The sequence below is a fragment of the Hemitrygon akajei genome, chromosome 21 (genome assembly GCF_048418815.1).
Source record: "Hemitrygon akajei chromosome 21, sHemAka1.3, whole genome shotgun sequence".
In the NCBI taxonomy this organism is placed as follows: Eukaryota; Metazoa; Chordata; class Chondrichthyes; order Myliobatiformes; family Dasyatidae; genus Hemitrygon; species Hemitrygon akajei.
The window spans coordinates 19,882,988-19,899,056 of NC_133144.1; the positions used below are offsets into that span (position 1 = coordinate 19,882,988).

Genomic DNA, 16,069 nt, shown 5'->3' on the forward strand with positions numbered 1-16,069 from the left:
TTGGTGCTTCAACTGAAACTCACAAGCAATGATGGATTCTGAAATCACAAGGTACAGCTGTGCAAACAGACCTCCATTAACAAAAGTGGAGAGCAGGGAGCCACTTGACACAAGTGGTCTTGAAACTGATCACTGTACTTACACAGAGAATGGCTGTTTCCACAATCTGTACACGCACATAGATATATTTGAAAAATTCAAGATGAGGCATGGGGGCTGACCTGCAGATAATAAGCCTATAGCTTGTGCTTGCTACTGATCAGAATCACAGCTTTAGTGCAGAATTTAAATATTCGATAAAAATGTTCAGAGAAAAAACAAGGCAGACCGGAGTATACAGCAGCTGATATACTCACCATTAGCATGAAATCACTAAAGTTATCAGTTTTCCACATTATCAAGCCAGAGAGACACTTTATGAGCAACACACTGACATTCTTATCGGGACAGATGTAAATTACCAAATGAAGTGAACTGTACATTTGCCTCATGGCACTATGTAAAAAGCAAAATTAGCATTTATAGAATGACTTTCTCTATACATGTATTGTACACCAGGAAGCATGGTGTACAGTACAACACCTCCAACTAGCAACCACGAACACAAGAAACATACAATATCATTTAGTCATTGCTCACGTTTTGCAATGCAAAACATCATCCGTTCTTCATCCATTCCCCAATGGTGCACAATATCCTACTCAAACATTGGCTAATGTACGATAACACTAATGTTGCCCCTAAAAGCGACAGCAAAGCACTCTTCTTCAGTTCTGAAGCATCATAGTTTATGTTGCAGGCATGATATAAATGTCAGGCGGAACTGCAAATGACATCCGCTCTCAGGCTCACCTTTCTCCAGATACTCTTCCAGGCCTCGCCGCCTAGCATCCAGCTGCTGCTCCGAGAGTGAAAACGGCCATTTTCTTGGGAGTTTCGGGAAATGGAAGTCTGAAAACTCTCGCTTCAAATTCTGGTGAAGGATTGTGAACTCACGGAAGCGCCGAGAGCAGAGTTGTCGCCCAGCCATATAAATGTTGAACACCTAAACAAAAGCAGCAGAACAAGTCAGATTTATTATCAGCTATAAATTAATAGAGAAAAAAAGTCACGGGTTAAAATCTGCCCTCAGAGACTCATTCAAATATGTTGCTACCTTTTAGGGGTTGCAAATTTGTTTCTCAGGAAAATCCTACTGGATTAATCAAAGAACTGAAGTTTCTTACTTGGGTCCTGGCCTCTAGAGAATTATTACAAAACCTGACTGGCTTCTTTGTGAGATCTTGATGTGAAATGACTGCCTTTTTTCCCCCCCCACAAAGTGTTTCACATTTGAGTAATATTTCATCATTTTGTGAAGCACTTTTAATGTCAAGATCTCTAAAGCCACAATGCAAATGCAGTTCTCTCTTTAATCTTAAAGTTACCGATTTAACTCAAACTCTGCCATCCTCTGGAGTTAAATGATTATTTCCACTGTGAGAATCTCTTCTTAAAGCCTTCTGAAAACCAGAGATTGCCACACACAAATGGACTTTTCACCACACTACACTCACGGCCGTCAGAACATCCTGAAAGCTACTGTCAATGGAGGTTTCTCCCTTTCGACTGAGCTCCAGTCCCTTCTGAGTAGACTGACTTTGCAACACTCATGATAACTAGAGGTAGGCAGGATATTAAACTTGATAGCATTCTCCATATGCCCCACAGTAGTAAATTTGTACAAGGAATTTTGTTATTTCAGGGGATTTGATGGCATATCATTTATACAAAACTCCAAATAGATTGTAAATACACAAGCTGGTTGTGGACCTAACTTATTTGCTGAGTTGAATAGTGTTGGATAACACAATGGCTAGTAGAACAAATGCCTCAGTAATAGAGACTCTGATTCAATCATGACCTTAGTTGTTGGTTGTGCAGACCGTGCATGTTCTCCCCGTGAATGTTAAGCTTCCTCCAGGTCCTCTCACATCCCAAAGACCTGAAGATTGGTAGATTAATTAGCTACCATGCATTGGCCCTTGTGTGTATGCCAATGTTAGAATCTGCATTGAGGGAGGAGAAGGGTTTGCAAGGAGTTGATGAAAGTGTGAGCAGGATAACAAGGATTAATGAAAGATTCATGCATCAGAGTGGGGAGGGGTGGTAGTACAGACTCAGTGGCTTGAACAGCTTGTTTCCACACTGTATCTCTCTCAGGCTCCATAACATGGGAAAGCAATCTTGGACTTCGCAACAAGGCTGGAAGAAACAACTACTCACCACAAACTTCTCCCCATTCCGCTCAACATGTTTGTAGCTGGGGATGGAGATTGGAACTGCCCGCTTCTCACTGTAGTCGTAATAGATGCTCCCGGAGGAGTCGTCGCCAGGATCAAGGCGATCAGCTTCTTGCTGTGGAACTGACAGCACTGTCAGGATCAGCTCCCGATCTCCTGCCCGAATCAGGTCCACAACCTGCTTGTGTGTTGCTCCCTCAACGTTAACTCCATTTCTATAGATACAAGGAACAGAATAGTTAGAAATAATGAAAAAAAAACCTGCAACATTCAGTGATTATGCATCAGGGATTAAAAATCCATTGCTCAGTGTCACCGCACGTGTGACAATGGAATACAGAATGAGCATTAAGAGTTCGCTTTTCAATCCTTTGGGTCCTTCCACTCCTTCAAACAAAAGGGATAGCCATGGGCACTCACAAGGGTTCTAGCTTTGCCTGCCTGTTTGTTGGTATGTGGACAGTCTATGTTGCAAGCCTACACTGGTGACCATCGATGATTGCATTGGTGCTGCTTCCTACACCCGTCCTGAACTCGTTGATTTCATCCACTTTGCCTCCAACTCCACCCGGCCCTCAAATTCACCTGGTCCATTTCTGACACCTCCCTTCCCTTTCTAGATCATACTGTCTCTATCTCTGGAGAAAACTTATCCACCGATGTCCATTATAAACCAATGGACTCTCACAACTACCTGGAATATACCTCACTACTTGTAAAAACACCATCCCCTTCTCTCAATTCCTTCATCTCTGCCGCATCTGCTCTCAGGATGAGGTTTCTCATTCTAGAACAAAGGAGATGTCCTCCTTCTTCAAAGAAAGGGTCTGCCCTTTCTCTACCATCAATGCTGCCCTCAATCGCACCTCTTCCATTTCACACACGTCTGCTCTTACCCCATCCTCCCGCCACACTGCCAGGGATAGGGCTCCTCTTGTCCTCACCTACCACTCCACCAGCCTCAGCATCCAGCACATAATTCTCTGAAACTTCTGTCACCTCCAACTGGATCCCATCACCAAACACATCTTTCCCTTCCCTCCCCCCCCCCCATTTTCTGCTCTCAAGGGGGATCAGTTCCTACGCTACTCCCTTATCCATTCGTCCCTCCCCCGATCTCCTTCCTGGCACTTAACCTTGTAAGTGGAACAAGTGCTTCACCTGCCCCCTATACCTCCTCCCCCACTACCATCCAGGGTCCCAAACAGTTCTTCCAGTTGACGCAACACTTCACCTGTGAGTCTGTTGAGATCATATACTGTGTTCCATGCTCTCCGTGTGGCCTCTTGGATATCGGGAGACTGCTTCTCCGAGCATCTACGCACCTTCTGCCAGAACAAGCGGGATCTCCCAATGGCCACCCATTTTAATTCCACTTCCCATTCCGATATGCCCATCCATGGGCTCCTCCACTGTCAGGATAGGCCACATTTAGGTTGAAGGAACAACACCTTATATTCTGTTTGGATAGCCTCCAACTTGATAGCATGAACACTGATTTCTCAAACTTTCAGTAATGCCTCCCCCCTTCACCATTTCCCATCCCCTTGTCCTTCTCTCATGTTATCTCCTTGTCCACCATCACCTCCCTCTGGTGCTCCTCCTCCCCCCCCCCCCTCTTCTTTCTTCCTTGGTTTTGTCACCAATCAACTTCCTAGCTCTTTGCTTCATTCCTCGCCCTCCAAATTTCACCTGGCATGTTTCTCTCCCCTCCCCCCACCTTTCAAATCTACTCCTCAGCTTTTTTTCTCCAGTCCTGCCAAAGATTTGGCCTGAAATGTCAACTGTATTTTTTTTTCCATAGACGCTGCCTGACCTGCTGAGTTTCTCCAGCATTTTTTGTGTGTGTTGCTTGGATTTCCAGCATCTACAGACTTTCTCTTGTTTGTGACTCACTTTTCAATTGTGTTTTATCCCAAGTCACCCTTTTCTGGGTCAATACACAACCCACAGCATTAAAAACAGAATTGAGAGTTTATGAATGCATAAATATACCCATTTAAAAGTACCTGTACACTGAGATTTAGAACTATTGGCTACATCAATGAAGGTTATCTTCTATAGGATTCACTTGTCTCTCAGATGGGAAAGGATCAACTCAGGTTTCAGAATTAACTCATATACAAGTTTCCCCTCTAAAATTAGTTCCTCTTCATGACGAATACCTTATAAATGCTTTGATAAATCTTTGTGTTCAAATGTTCAGTAGAATAATTAGATGTTACAACACTGTGCTTTAAAATCATTCCAATTTTAAGCGCAAATATAGAAAGTCCTTGCTCCATTTACCATCATTACTCCAATAGTTACCAAATCTACAATAGCTACTATTAAAGCCTTGAAAAAATATCTATGACCTCGATTATATTTGGGCATTGTCCTCATTCGCATTAATTTTATCTCTGAGTTCTTCACTAGTGCTGTCATTCACCAATACTGTCAGAGCATGAAACCAGGTCACTTCAGTTGTCATAGCTAACCAATACAGCAAATGAGGGTGAACTGCACAATACAATGCTTTTCTTGCCCTCTTGCCTAACTTTCTTAGAATAGTTTAAGTGAAATCCACACACTCCGTTTTAGTCACTGAAGTGATATGCCTAAAATAGAGGTGGTCAAATACACTCAACCAGTAAAAGATTCACACCTCCAATCAACAACACCTACCATGCATGCAACTATTTAAAGTCAAAAGACTACCCATTGTTCACTCGTTTCACAATTTTAGATTGTCCATAGGTGAAAAACTTGTGCCATTTCAGAAATGGTGTGCTATCTTCACATCTATTTATAGACAATAGACAATAGGTGCAGGAGTAGGCCATTCGGCCCTTCTAGCCAGCACCGCCATTCACTGTGATTATGGCTGATCATACACAATCAGTACCCCTATTTTACAGATATTTTGAAGATTCCAAAGAGCGGGTAGAGAGTCAAACAATATTCCCATTCTAGGCTATTCGATTCAAATTAAATTAAACCCCCAATACTTTGCTGATGAACAATGAGTAACAGTACAACACCAGAACAAGCTCACGGCAAGTGTGCACATGAAACTTCCCCGCAACTCTTCTAAGAAATTACAGTCTACGCATCTCCACTCCAAGGATCTGTGGCCAAGATTTGCATATGACTTCATAGAAAACAAAAATTTCCATTCCACAAGAGATCTTACCCACGCAACAAGTAGTGTATTTTTTAAAATAAATTACTTCAGTATTCCAACCTTACAAACTACCAAAACAGATGCTGAAGAAACACACCAGTCACTTGATAAGAATGTGGACCTCAGTCCCTCAAGTTACTAACTAAGACAAATAACTGCAATGCACTTGGGCCGATTTTCTGTTGCTGAGGTTAACTATTTTAGACTGGATCACACTGCAGAATGTTTACAGACACATATGCTTTGATTGCTTATTCCCTGTGTTATTACACAGTTCCACCTCTACCAGCAGCAAAACTGGGAAAAAGGACTCCTATAATTTGGCCTAAGCAGCATTTTGGAGAACTACTTCTCCAAATACAGAATTTTTAAAGTAACAAAAATTCCACAGGGATATGACACAAAATTTCACAGAGCCACAAGGAGAGAGCAGAACAGATAACCAGAAGATTATCATAGAGCTAAGTTTATGGGAGAATGCAGGGGAAGATGTAGCTTGGCACAGCTACATTTAGGAATCAGCAAAAGATCACATTTGGAAGGCAATGTTCTTCCAGAGGTAGGAAGGAATGAATGAATGAAGACAGGGCCACACAGACAGAGGAACAGTTAGGGTTCCAAAGGGACTTAATTCACTCTTGCATACTCCTAGCTCCTGGTGCTTATTGTCAGAAGAACTGGAAGACATCTGACTGTCCTCCAAATTAGAAATATGTTTGGTGTTGAAGCAGGAAAAATAAAGAATTAACAGAATGAAAATGGGGCTTACTGGGTGAAATTTTAAACAAGATTCATGTGTTCTCGAGTATAGGTTGATATTTTGAGGTTTGAGCCCATTCAGGTATTTCCTCAGATAAAAGGAACTTTTCCCAAGATGGGGAAATCAAGAAAAAGGGAGAACAATTTTACAATTACCACTAGACAAAAAACCCCAGAAAACCTTGACATTATGTAGCAGAAATTTGGAACCTATTTCCCCAATAGAGTAGTTAATGGAATATTTGGGGAAAGCAGCTCAATAGAAGTTTGTTACTCAGAGTTATTGATGTACGTGGAGCCACAGCAGGATAACTGAATACAGACAGAAATCACACGAAATATAACCAAGTGGCAGAGGTAGATGACACACTGATGGGCTACAGCTGGTTACACACGAGGAATTGATCCCACTAAAAGGGATTAAACAAAGCGTAATTCAAAGTTCATGAATCAAAAGCAAGTCAGCTTCTGACTACAAAAAGACAATAAAATAATTAGCTGGAATATAATTCCATGATGGATGTGAAGTACAGCTGTTTGAATGTTATCAATTCATTCCAATTGCATACCACAAGTGTCGTCACGTGGAACTTTGCTCAAACTATCTTAATTCCATTTCAGTTAATGTCCTCACTGTCACCAGAAGTAGCCCACATGTTACAACAGGTTTCAGGTTCAGTTTTACCATTACAACACAGATATTAAACTGTGTGGCATTCCTATGTTTATAATGGGTCTGTTAAAGTGCAAAGAAATTGAATGCACCAAATAGAAAAATAATGGACCAACATCATCATGTGCCATGTCGTACTGACATGGGCAATAATGGTCTTATCCAAGACCATGATTGCTCTTGGCAAATCTTTCCTACAGATGTGGTTTGTCATTGTCTTCTTCTGGGCAGTGTCTTTACAAAGACAGGGACGCCAGCCATTATCAATACCCTTCAAAAATGGTCTGCCTGGCATCAGCGGTCACATAACCAGTATTGTGACATTCATTTATTTACTGAGATACAGAGCAGAATGGGCTCTTCCAGCCATGCCACCCAGCAATCATGGGAAATTTACAATGATTCATTAACCTTCCAACTGGGACATCTTTGGATTGTGGGAGGAAACCTATGTGGTCACAGAGAGAACATTCAAGCTCCTAACAGACAACAGCGGGAATTGAACCTGGGTTGCTGGTACTCCAAAGCATTGTGCCAACCACTAAGCCACTGTATGTGTCAGCTGTTCATACGACCATCCACCACCAGCTCCCATGGCTTCATGTGACCCTGTTCGGGGAGGGGGATGTGCTAAGCAAGGGTGACCTGCAGTCTACCAGAGGGAAGAAGCGCTTTACCCCTCCTTTGATAGAGAAGCATCTTCATCCTGCCACGTAATTATGGACCAATATTATGAAAAAAAGTACTGTAATCACAACATCAGATTGCCTCAGCACCATTTTAGGTCACCTGGTAACATAATGTACAAATAGTTCTTTTGTTATTTTTTCAGCTGTTCAAGCTGCCTGGCAGAAACAGAGGCAACGTCGCAGCCTGTCCTATAAGCATAACTTCTGGTCTATCTTAACCTTGACTATCAAAAACTGCACATCCAAATTCAGGAAGCATTGGCTGAAATAAGGTCACAATAAAGAAATAAAAAGAACCTCTTACTTCTGGCACAGTACATTAGTGATGGTCTGGTATTAATCATTACAATACTAATACGAAGAAAATCTCATTTAAATGCATCACTAGTTCTACATCCTAATAGGATTCTTAAATATTGTTGGCAACAAAATCCAATAGTCCAACATCTGATTACTCAGAAATCATGATAGTTCAGCATTTGGCGTAATTTGTTAGTTTTGTATCAGAGAGGGGTCTGGAGTGCAAGTGGGTGGTACACGTATCATCATCTTTGAAAGGACAAAAAAGTTTTTAATGCAATGTATTTTCAGTCCGTGAGATATATCCATGTATTTTGTGATCAGTGGCTTGAAAAATTACAAAAATTACTGCTTTGGCTAAAGTACATCTTTAGACCTCAAGCTTGTGCCAGATAATCACAGTCACTCAAGGATGTTTACCACATTCCCATGAAATGTCCTAACAGTTCAGTTTGCACTAATCTTTCTAACATACTGTAAGTGTAAAGGGTGTGATTAACATGAACCATTACTAGACAAACAGCCAGTGTTATGGATTATTGCTACAGAGATCTGATTAAATCTCACCAAGGCAAATAGAAAACTTGAATTCAAGTAATTAAAACTAGTTTCAAGTAATGGTGAGCATAAAATTTGCAAATCTTCACAAAAATGCATCAAATTTATAAACAAAAATTTTTGGCAGAATCTCAAATGGAGACGAGAGGGCATACAGGAGCGAGATATATCAGCTAGTTGAGTGGTGTCGCAGCAACAACCTTGTACCCAACGTCAGTAAGACTAAAGAACTGATTGTGGACTTCAGAAAGGGTAAGACGGGGGATCACACACCAGTCCTCAGAGGGATCATAAGTTGAAAGAGTGAGCAATTTCAAGTTCCTGGATGACAACATCTCCGAGGATCTAACCTGGACCCAACCTATCGATACATCTACAAAAAAAAAGGTACAATAGCGGCTATATTTCAGGAGTTTGAAGAGATTTGGAATGCCACCAAAGACACTCGCAAATTTCTACAGATGTACCATGGAGAGCATTCTAATTGGCTGCATCACTGTCCAGTACAGGGGCTACTGCACAAGATTGAAATAAGCTGCAGAAAATTGTAAACTTATTTTGTTCCATCATGGGCACTAACCTCCATTGTATCCAGGGCATCTTCAAGCAGCAGTGCTTCAAAAAGGCAGCATCCATCATTAAGGACCCCCATCAGCTAGGATATATCGTATTCTCATTGCTACCATCAGGAAGGAGATACAGGAGCCTGAAGGCACACACTCAACCATTCAGAAAATGCTTATTTCCCTCCACCATCAGATTTCTGAATGAATTTAACCCCATGAACACCAACTCACTGCAACAACATACACAAAATGCTGGTGGAACACAGCAGGCCAGGCAGCATCGATAGGGAGAAGCGCTGTTGACGTTTCAGGCCGAGACCCTTTGTCAGGACTAACCGAAAGGAAAGATAGTAAGAGCTCTTTTTTTAAATTTATATTTTTGCTCTACTTATTTATATATATATATATATATATATATATACATACACACACACACACACACACACTATAATTCAGTTTTCTCTCTCTATTATTATTATGTATTGCATTGCACTGCTGCTGCTAAGACAACAAATTTCACGACACATGCTGGTGATATTCAAGCCAATTCTGAAGAAAGTTCATCACCCAGTGTATCCTACATTTAACTTCAAGCCCATCAAAGTGGCTGAATCAGTACAGGGACAATTAATGTCAGGAAAAACATTGTCAGCACATCTACTTCCAACAATCAAATTCATAATGCACATTCCGAATCAAATCCATCCGTTTTGTTTCTTGCAGTTGTAATATCTTGCACTGCACTTCTGTTAGCTGTGAGGGCCTTAATCTGGTTGCAAAAAGGACTGCAGAGATTTGATTTCTTTTAAAATCACCTGCATAGGCAAAAATGACTTGAGTGCTGTAAAGTCCAGGAAACAATGAAGTACAATCAGTTAATCTAACTAATAAATTAACGCTTGAATACTTGGGGCATAGCTTCATTTGCTTACAAATATGGAACTTTTATTTAAAAATCTGCCTCAACAGAAAATGTGAGGATTCAGTTCAATATCTCAGTTACTGATGATATTTGTGACTCTGCACTGATTCATTAGCCTGGATGTGTTCACATTTTGCTTTCCACCCAATCAACCATGGCTTTTGTGCTTAACTGGTTGGGTTCAAGTTCCACTCCAAAGACTTAAATTAAGACTTAAACAAAATTCAACCCCCAGGGCAGTTTTGAGATGCTGAATGCTCACAGGTACCTGCAGCACCATTTAGAGGAAAATTTAGCACTATCCTAACCAATATTTACTGCTTATTATTATTGTGTAATTTGTAGCTTTCCTTGTACCAAGTGATGCATTTCTTAAATTGTGGCTACATATGAAAATAATTTATTGGATATTCCAAAGCTTTACAACCAAAAAAATTATAAAAAGTGCTATACAGATGCATATTCATGCTATAAGTGGAATACCTGGAAATTAGTCAGGAAAATATTTAATTTCTCAAGAATTGTTACTGCCAAATAAATTAATTGAATTAAAATATGATATAATAGATCAGGGGTTTTCAACTTTTTGTATGCCATGGACCAATACCATTAAGCAAGGGATCTGTGGACCCCAGGTTGTGAGCCCCACAATAGATAAAGAGGGTGTGAGGATTAGATGCCCTGCTCTGCTTCCTATGTGTCTTATTATTTCTAATGCAATTAGCATTAAATCCAGGTTGAATCCCAGAAACATTACCCCAGCAGGTCCCAACTGCATATGCTAGATGCAGATCAAAGTTCTCCAGCATGACCTGGTTTTAAATCTCAAGCACATTAACCACTACAGCAGTGACAGGTTCACACAAGTCGTTTAAAAGTTATTTAGATGAAAATTAGGTTATACTGTGGTACTTGAGCTATAAAAAAAGACTGGGGATAGGGAAAATAAAATCCTTTCCAATGAAAACACATAATCAAACCACTTGCACAGAAGTCAAGCTCAGATCTGCGAAGTAAAAGGCCAATGTTGTAAATATTTTCCATTTGCTTTCACACAAAAAAAGGATCATAGTCGAGGGAGAGGTCAGAAACAATCCACAAGTTCTCTGAATGCTAGGCTCTAGCTGATTGGCTACCGTGGCTCAGTCCCTTGGAAACAGTGCACTCATTTGCCAAGAGACATCCTGCTCGGGTCAGAAGGTTTTCCACAGTGCAAAGAACAAATGCCTAGTTTACTGTACATACCATCATTCCATCCAGTGTTAGGAGGGAGATACAGACAACTTCCAACCTTCAACAGAAACCCAGAGAAATACTGAACCAATATTAGCATAAACCTCATGCAAATCAGGGCTGCATTTTATTAGGATACATTGTGCTTAGTGCAGAATAAACAGGGCGACATATCACACTTTGAACTGTGAAAACATGAATATGGGGGAATGGACTCCATTTAATTAGGAAGCAGTATCTAGTAACAGATCAATACACACAATGTGCTGGAGGAGCTCACAGGTCAGTGACACACAGACAAATGATATGGAGACACTATAACCTATTGCTGATTTGGTCTTTCTGGGATTAGTAAGTATGTGAATGCTATGATTCACACTGCACCATAAACACTTTAGGGGAAAAAAGTGTTTGATTAGATAAACAGCATTTGCTTTGAAGAAAAATAAACCCCCTGCAGAGGTGAAAATTGCCAAGAATGTTTTCATGTAAACTACAAGATGGCAAACATACTTTCCCATTTAATAAGATAATGGCCTATCCAAATCAACATTCCCATCCACCCTATGCTAACTCTCACTCTTTTATCAAATATCTACCTCTGCCTTGAAAAAGTTTAGACTTTGCTTCTACTACCCTTTGAAGGAATACAAAATACTTTTTTCCCCCAAATCCAGTGATATCTCGTTCTTGATTCTCCAAAAAGGGGAAACAGCTTCTTCACATTCATCATGTTTATGACCTTGCCAGTTTCAATCAAATCCCTTCTCACTTGTTTAAACTCCAAAGGAACCAAACCTTAACCTATCCAACTTTTTCTTTAAAAACTGCCATTCTAAGTATGAAACAATGGAGAAGAATTTTTAGATAACCTTTCTTTGAACAGCCCTTTTTTAAGCTTTTTTTCAGAGATTAAACTCTCCAATCTGGAACATAGAATTGCAACAGAACAATGGGCACCAGTTTTCAAATCAAGCTGCAGCCTTCTAAAATTACGTAGCATGCAGGACAGTTCAATCTGGAGAAAGGGAATAGGTAATCCTAGAGCTGATTATCTGACATTTCTAAATTCAACCATTCAACATCTTTCCCTTTCCCTCTTTAGAGGGAGAATTTGTATTGGAAGATGCCCAACTTGGGTATCTCTGTAACTTTGGAAACACTAGCACTGTAAATTGGGAAACTTTGTGCAAAGCTGATGATGCCTAGCTGGGTTGCCTGGGCATCCAACTGTCTTTGCTGAACAAGATACAGAAGTACACCATTCAGGGAGGGGAGGGGAGATGAGGTAGAGGAGAGTGGAGGGGGAAGAGGAGGAAGAGGAGAGGAGAGGGACTGTTTGAAAAAAACAAAAACTGCTCTGAAGAGCGATTACTGTTTGTAAGTAATTATTTACCTCAGAATTAAAAATTGCATTCCAGGACAGTCCAAAGCACTTTAAAGACACGAGAATTTATTGAAGTACAGCATCAATTATGAAGTAGTCAACAGCACAGTCATTTGAACATCACTAACAATAAAATAATGATGGAATAGTTGATGATAGTGACCACTCTCAATACCATAGAAACATAGAAAACCTACAGCACATTACAGGCCCTTCGGCCCACAAAGTTGTGCCGAACATGTTCCTACCTTAGAACTACCTAGGCTTTACCAATAGCCCTCTATTTTTCTATGTAGCCATGTAGCCATCCAGGAGTCTCTTAAAAGACCCTATTGTTTCCACCACCTTCCAGCGCATTCCACGCACTCACCGCTCTCTACGTAAAAAACTTACCCCTGACATCTCCTCTGTACCTACTTCTAAGCACCTTAAAACTATGCCGTCTCACGCTAGCCATTTCAGCCCCGAGGGAAAGCCTCTGACTAGCCACATGATCAATGTCTCTCATTATCTTGTACACCTCTATCAGGTCACCCCTCATCCTCCGTTGTTCTAAGGAGAAAAGGCAGAGTTCACTCAACAGAAAAGGCCATGTTCACTCAACTGTTGAGTGAACCATGGCAACATTTAACAAAATGTTCTTGTAAAACTAATTAATAAAAATGAAGGAAGTTAACTCTCTTGGAGTAAGACCAAGATGGTTATGATCAACCACCTCAGCTCACAATTATAGCATGACAACATGTGTCATCCCCAACTTGCTATTATCAGAATCAGGTTTATTATCACCAACATGTGACATGAAATTTGTTAACTTAGCAGCAACAGTTCAATGCAATACATAATATGGAAGAGAAAAAAAATAATAATAAATAATTAAATCGATTACAGTATACATATATTGAATGGATTAAAAACGTGCAAAAATCAGAAATACTGTATATTTTTTTAAAAAAAAATAAGGGTTCAACGTTCATTTAGGAATCGGATGGGGGAGGGGGAGAAGCTGTTCCTGAATCGCTGAATGTGTGCCTTCAGGCTTCTGCACCTCCTACCTGATGGTAACAGTGAGAAAAGGGCATGCCCTGGGTGCTGGAGGTCCTTAATAATGGACACTGCCTTTCTGAGACACTGCTCCCTGAAGATGTCCTGGGGTACTTTGTAAGCTACTACCCAAGATGGAGTTAACCAGATTTACAAACCTCTGCAGCTTCTTTCAGTCCTGTGCAGTAGAACCCCCCCCCCATACCAGACAGTGATGTAGCCTGTCAGAATGCTCTCCACAGTACATCTATAGAAATTTTTGAGTACATTTGTTGACATGCCTAATCTCTTCAAACTCCTAATAAAATATAGTTGTTGTCTTGCTTTCTTTATAACTACATCTATGTGTTAGGACCAGGTTAGATCCTCAGAGATCTTGACACCCAGAAACTTGAAACTGCTCACTCTCTCCACTTCTGATCCCTCTATGAGGATTGGTATGTGTTCCTTAGTCCTACCTTCCTGAAGTCAACAATCAGCTCTTTCATCTTACTGACATTGAGTGCCAGGTTGTTGCTGTGGCACCACTCCACTAGTTGGCATATCTCACTCCTGTACGCCCTCTTGTCACCTGAGATTCTACTAACAATGGTCGTATCGTCAGCAAATTTGTAGATGGTATTTGAGCTGTGCCCAGCCACACTGTCATATGTATACAGAGAGTAGAGCAGTGGGCTAAGCACATACCCCTGAAGTGCGCCAGTGTTCATCGTCAGCAAGGAGGATATGTTACCACCAATCTGCACAGATTGTGGTCTTCCAGTTAGGAGGCCGAGGATCCAGTTGCAGAGGGAGGTACAGAGGCCCAGATTCTGCAACTTCTCAATCAGGATTGTGGGAATGATGGTATTAAATGCTGAGCTATAGTCGATGAACAGCATCCTGACATAGGTGTTTGTGTTGTCGAGGTGGTCTAAAGCTGTGTGGAGAGCCACTGAGATTGCGTCAGCCGCTGACCTATTGTGGCGATAGGTAAATTGCAATGGGTTCAGGTCTTTGCTGAGGCAGGAGTTCAGTCTCGTCATGACCAACCTCTCAAACCATTTTATCACTGTCAGTGTGAGTGCTACTGGGTGATAGTCATTTAGGCAGCTCACATTTATTCTTCTTAGGCACTGGTATAATTGTTGCCTCTTTGAAGCAAGTGGGAACTTCTGCCTGTAGCAGTGAGCGCTTGAAAATGTCCTTGAATACTCCCGCTAGCTGGTTGACACAGGTTTTCAGAGCCTTACCAGGTACTCATTCCATCTGGACCTTCCGCCTTGCGAGGGTTCCCTCTCTTTAAAGACAGCCTAACATCAGCCTCTGAGACAGAGATCACAGGGTCATCAGGTACAGTGGAATCTTCACAACTGTAGTTGTACTCTCCCTTTCAAAGTGGGCATAGAAGGCGTTGAGTTCATCTGGTAGAGAAGCATTGCTGCTATTCATGCTATTAGGTTTTGCTTTGTAGGAAGTAATAACCTGCAAACCCTGCCAGAGTTGCCATGCATCCAATGTCGCCTCCAACCTCATTCGAAATTGTCTCTTTGCCCTTGAAATAGTCCTCTGCAAATTATTTCTGGTTTTCTGGTGCAGGCCTGGGTCACCAGGCTTGAATGCCAGAGATCTAGCCTTCAGCAGACAACATAGCTCCTGGTTCATCCACAGCTTTTGGTTTGGGAATGTACCGTAAGTCTATGTAGGCACACACTCATCCACACAGGTTTTAATGAAGTTGGTAACAACTGCAGCATACTCATCCAGGTTTGAAGATGAACCCCTGAATACAGTCCAGTCCACCGATTCAAAGCAGTCCTGTAGGCGCTCCTGTGCTTCCCTTGTCCATACCTTCTTAATGCTCAATACTGGTGCTGCAGTCTTCAGCCTCTGCCTATACTCAGGGAGTAGAAGTACAGCCAGGTGATCAGACTTCTCAAAGTAGAGGGCGTGGAAATACCACAGTAGGCATTCTTGATGGTGGTGTAGCAACTTGTTGTTTCCTCTGCTACTGCAAGTGACCTGTTGATGGTAATTGCTTAGTGATTTTTTTCAGACTGGCCTAGCTGAAATCTCCCAAAATGATGGTGAAGGCGTTAGGGTGCCCAGAGGATTCCCGTGGTAGGTAAAAAGGACAGCACTTAACTGCTAGATATTCCAGGTCTGGTGAGCAGAACTGGGAGAGCACTGATATATTTGTGCACCAAGAAGAACTGATCATGAGGCATTCTCCTCCACCTCTGCTTTTGAGAGACTATATAGATCTATCCTGATGGTGGAGAGTAAACCTGTCTATCTGAATCGCTGTATCCAGTACAGAAGGGATTAACCAGGGTTCCATGAAACAAAGGACACACGTGGTCCTAATGTCTCTAGATTACACTGCAGTTATCCAAAGCTTCTGCAAAATCATTTCCCAAGACTGTGGCCTCTGTCACTGAGGAAAAGGTCACCATGTCATTCCTCAACAAGTCATACACCTTCCCGGCTTGTAAATATATTGCTGTCCTT

General features: G+C 41.3%; 1 protein-coding gene across 1 annotated transcript in view; it reads right to left on the reverse strand.

Annotated features, from left to right (window-relative positions):
* The window catches only part of LOC140714136 (sorting nexin-27-like), a 142,198-nt gene that overhangs the window by 67,823 nt on the left and 58,306 nt on the right, over nt 1-16,069 (reverse strand). Inside the window, exons 2-3 of the mRNA XM_073024945.1 lie at nt 2,266-2,497; nt 853-1,045 (exon numbers count right to left, since the gene is read on the reverse strand). Coding sequence (XP_072881046.1) covers nt 853-1,045; nt 2,266-2,497 — 425 coding nt within the window. The remainder of the gene's footprint in view (nt 1-852; nt 1,046-2,265; nt 2,498-16,069) is intronic.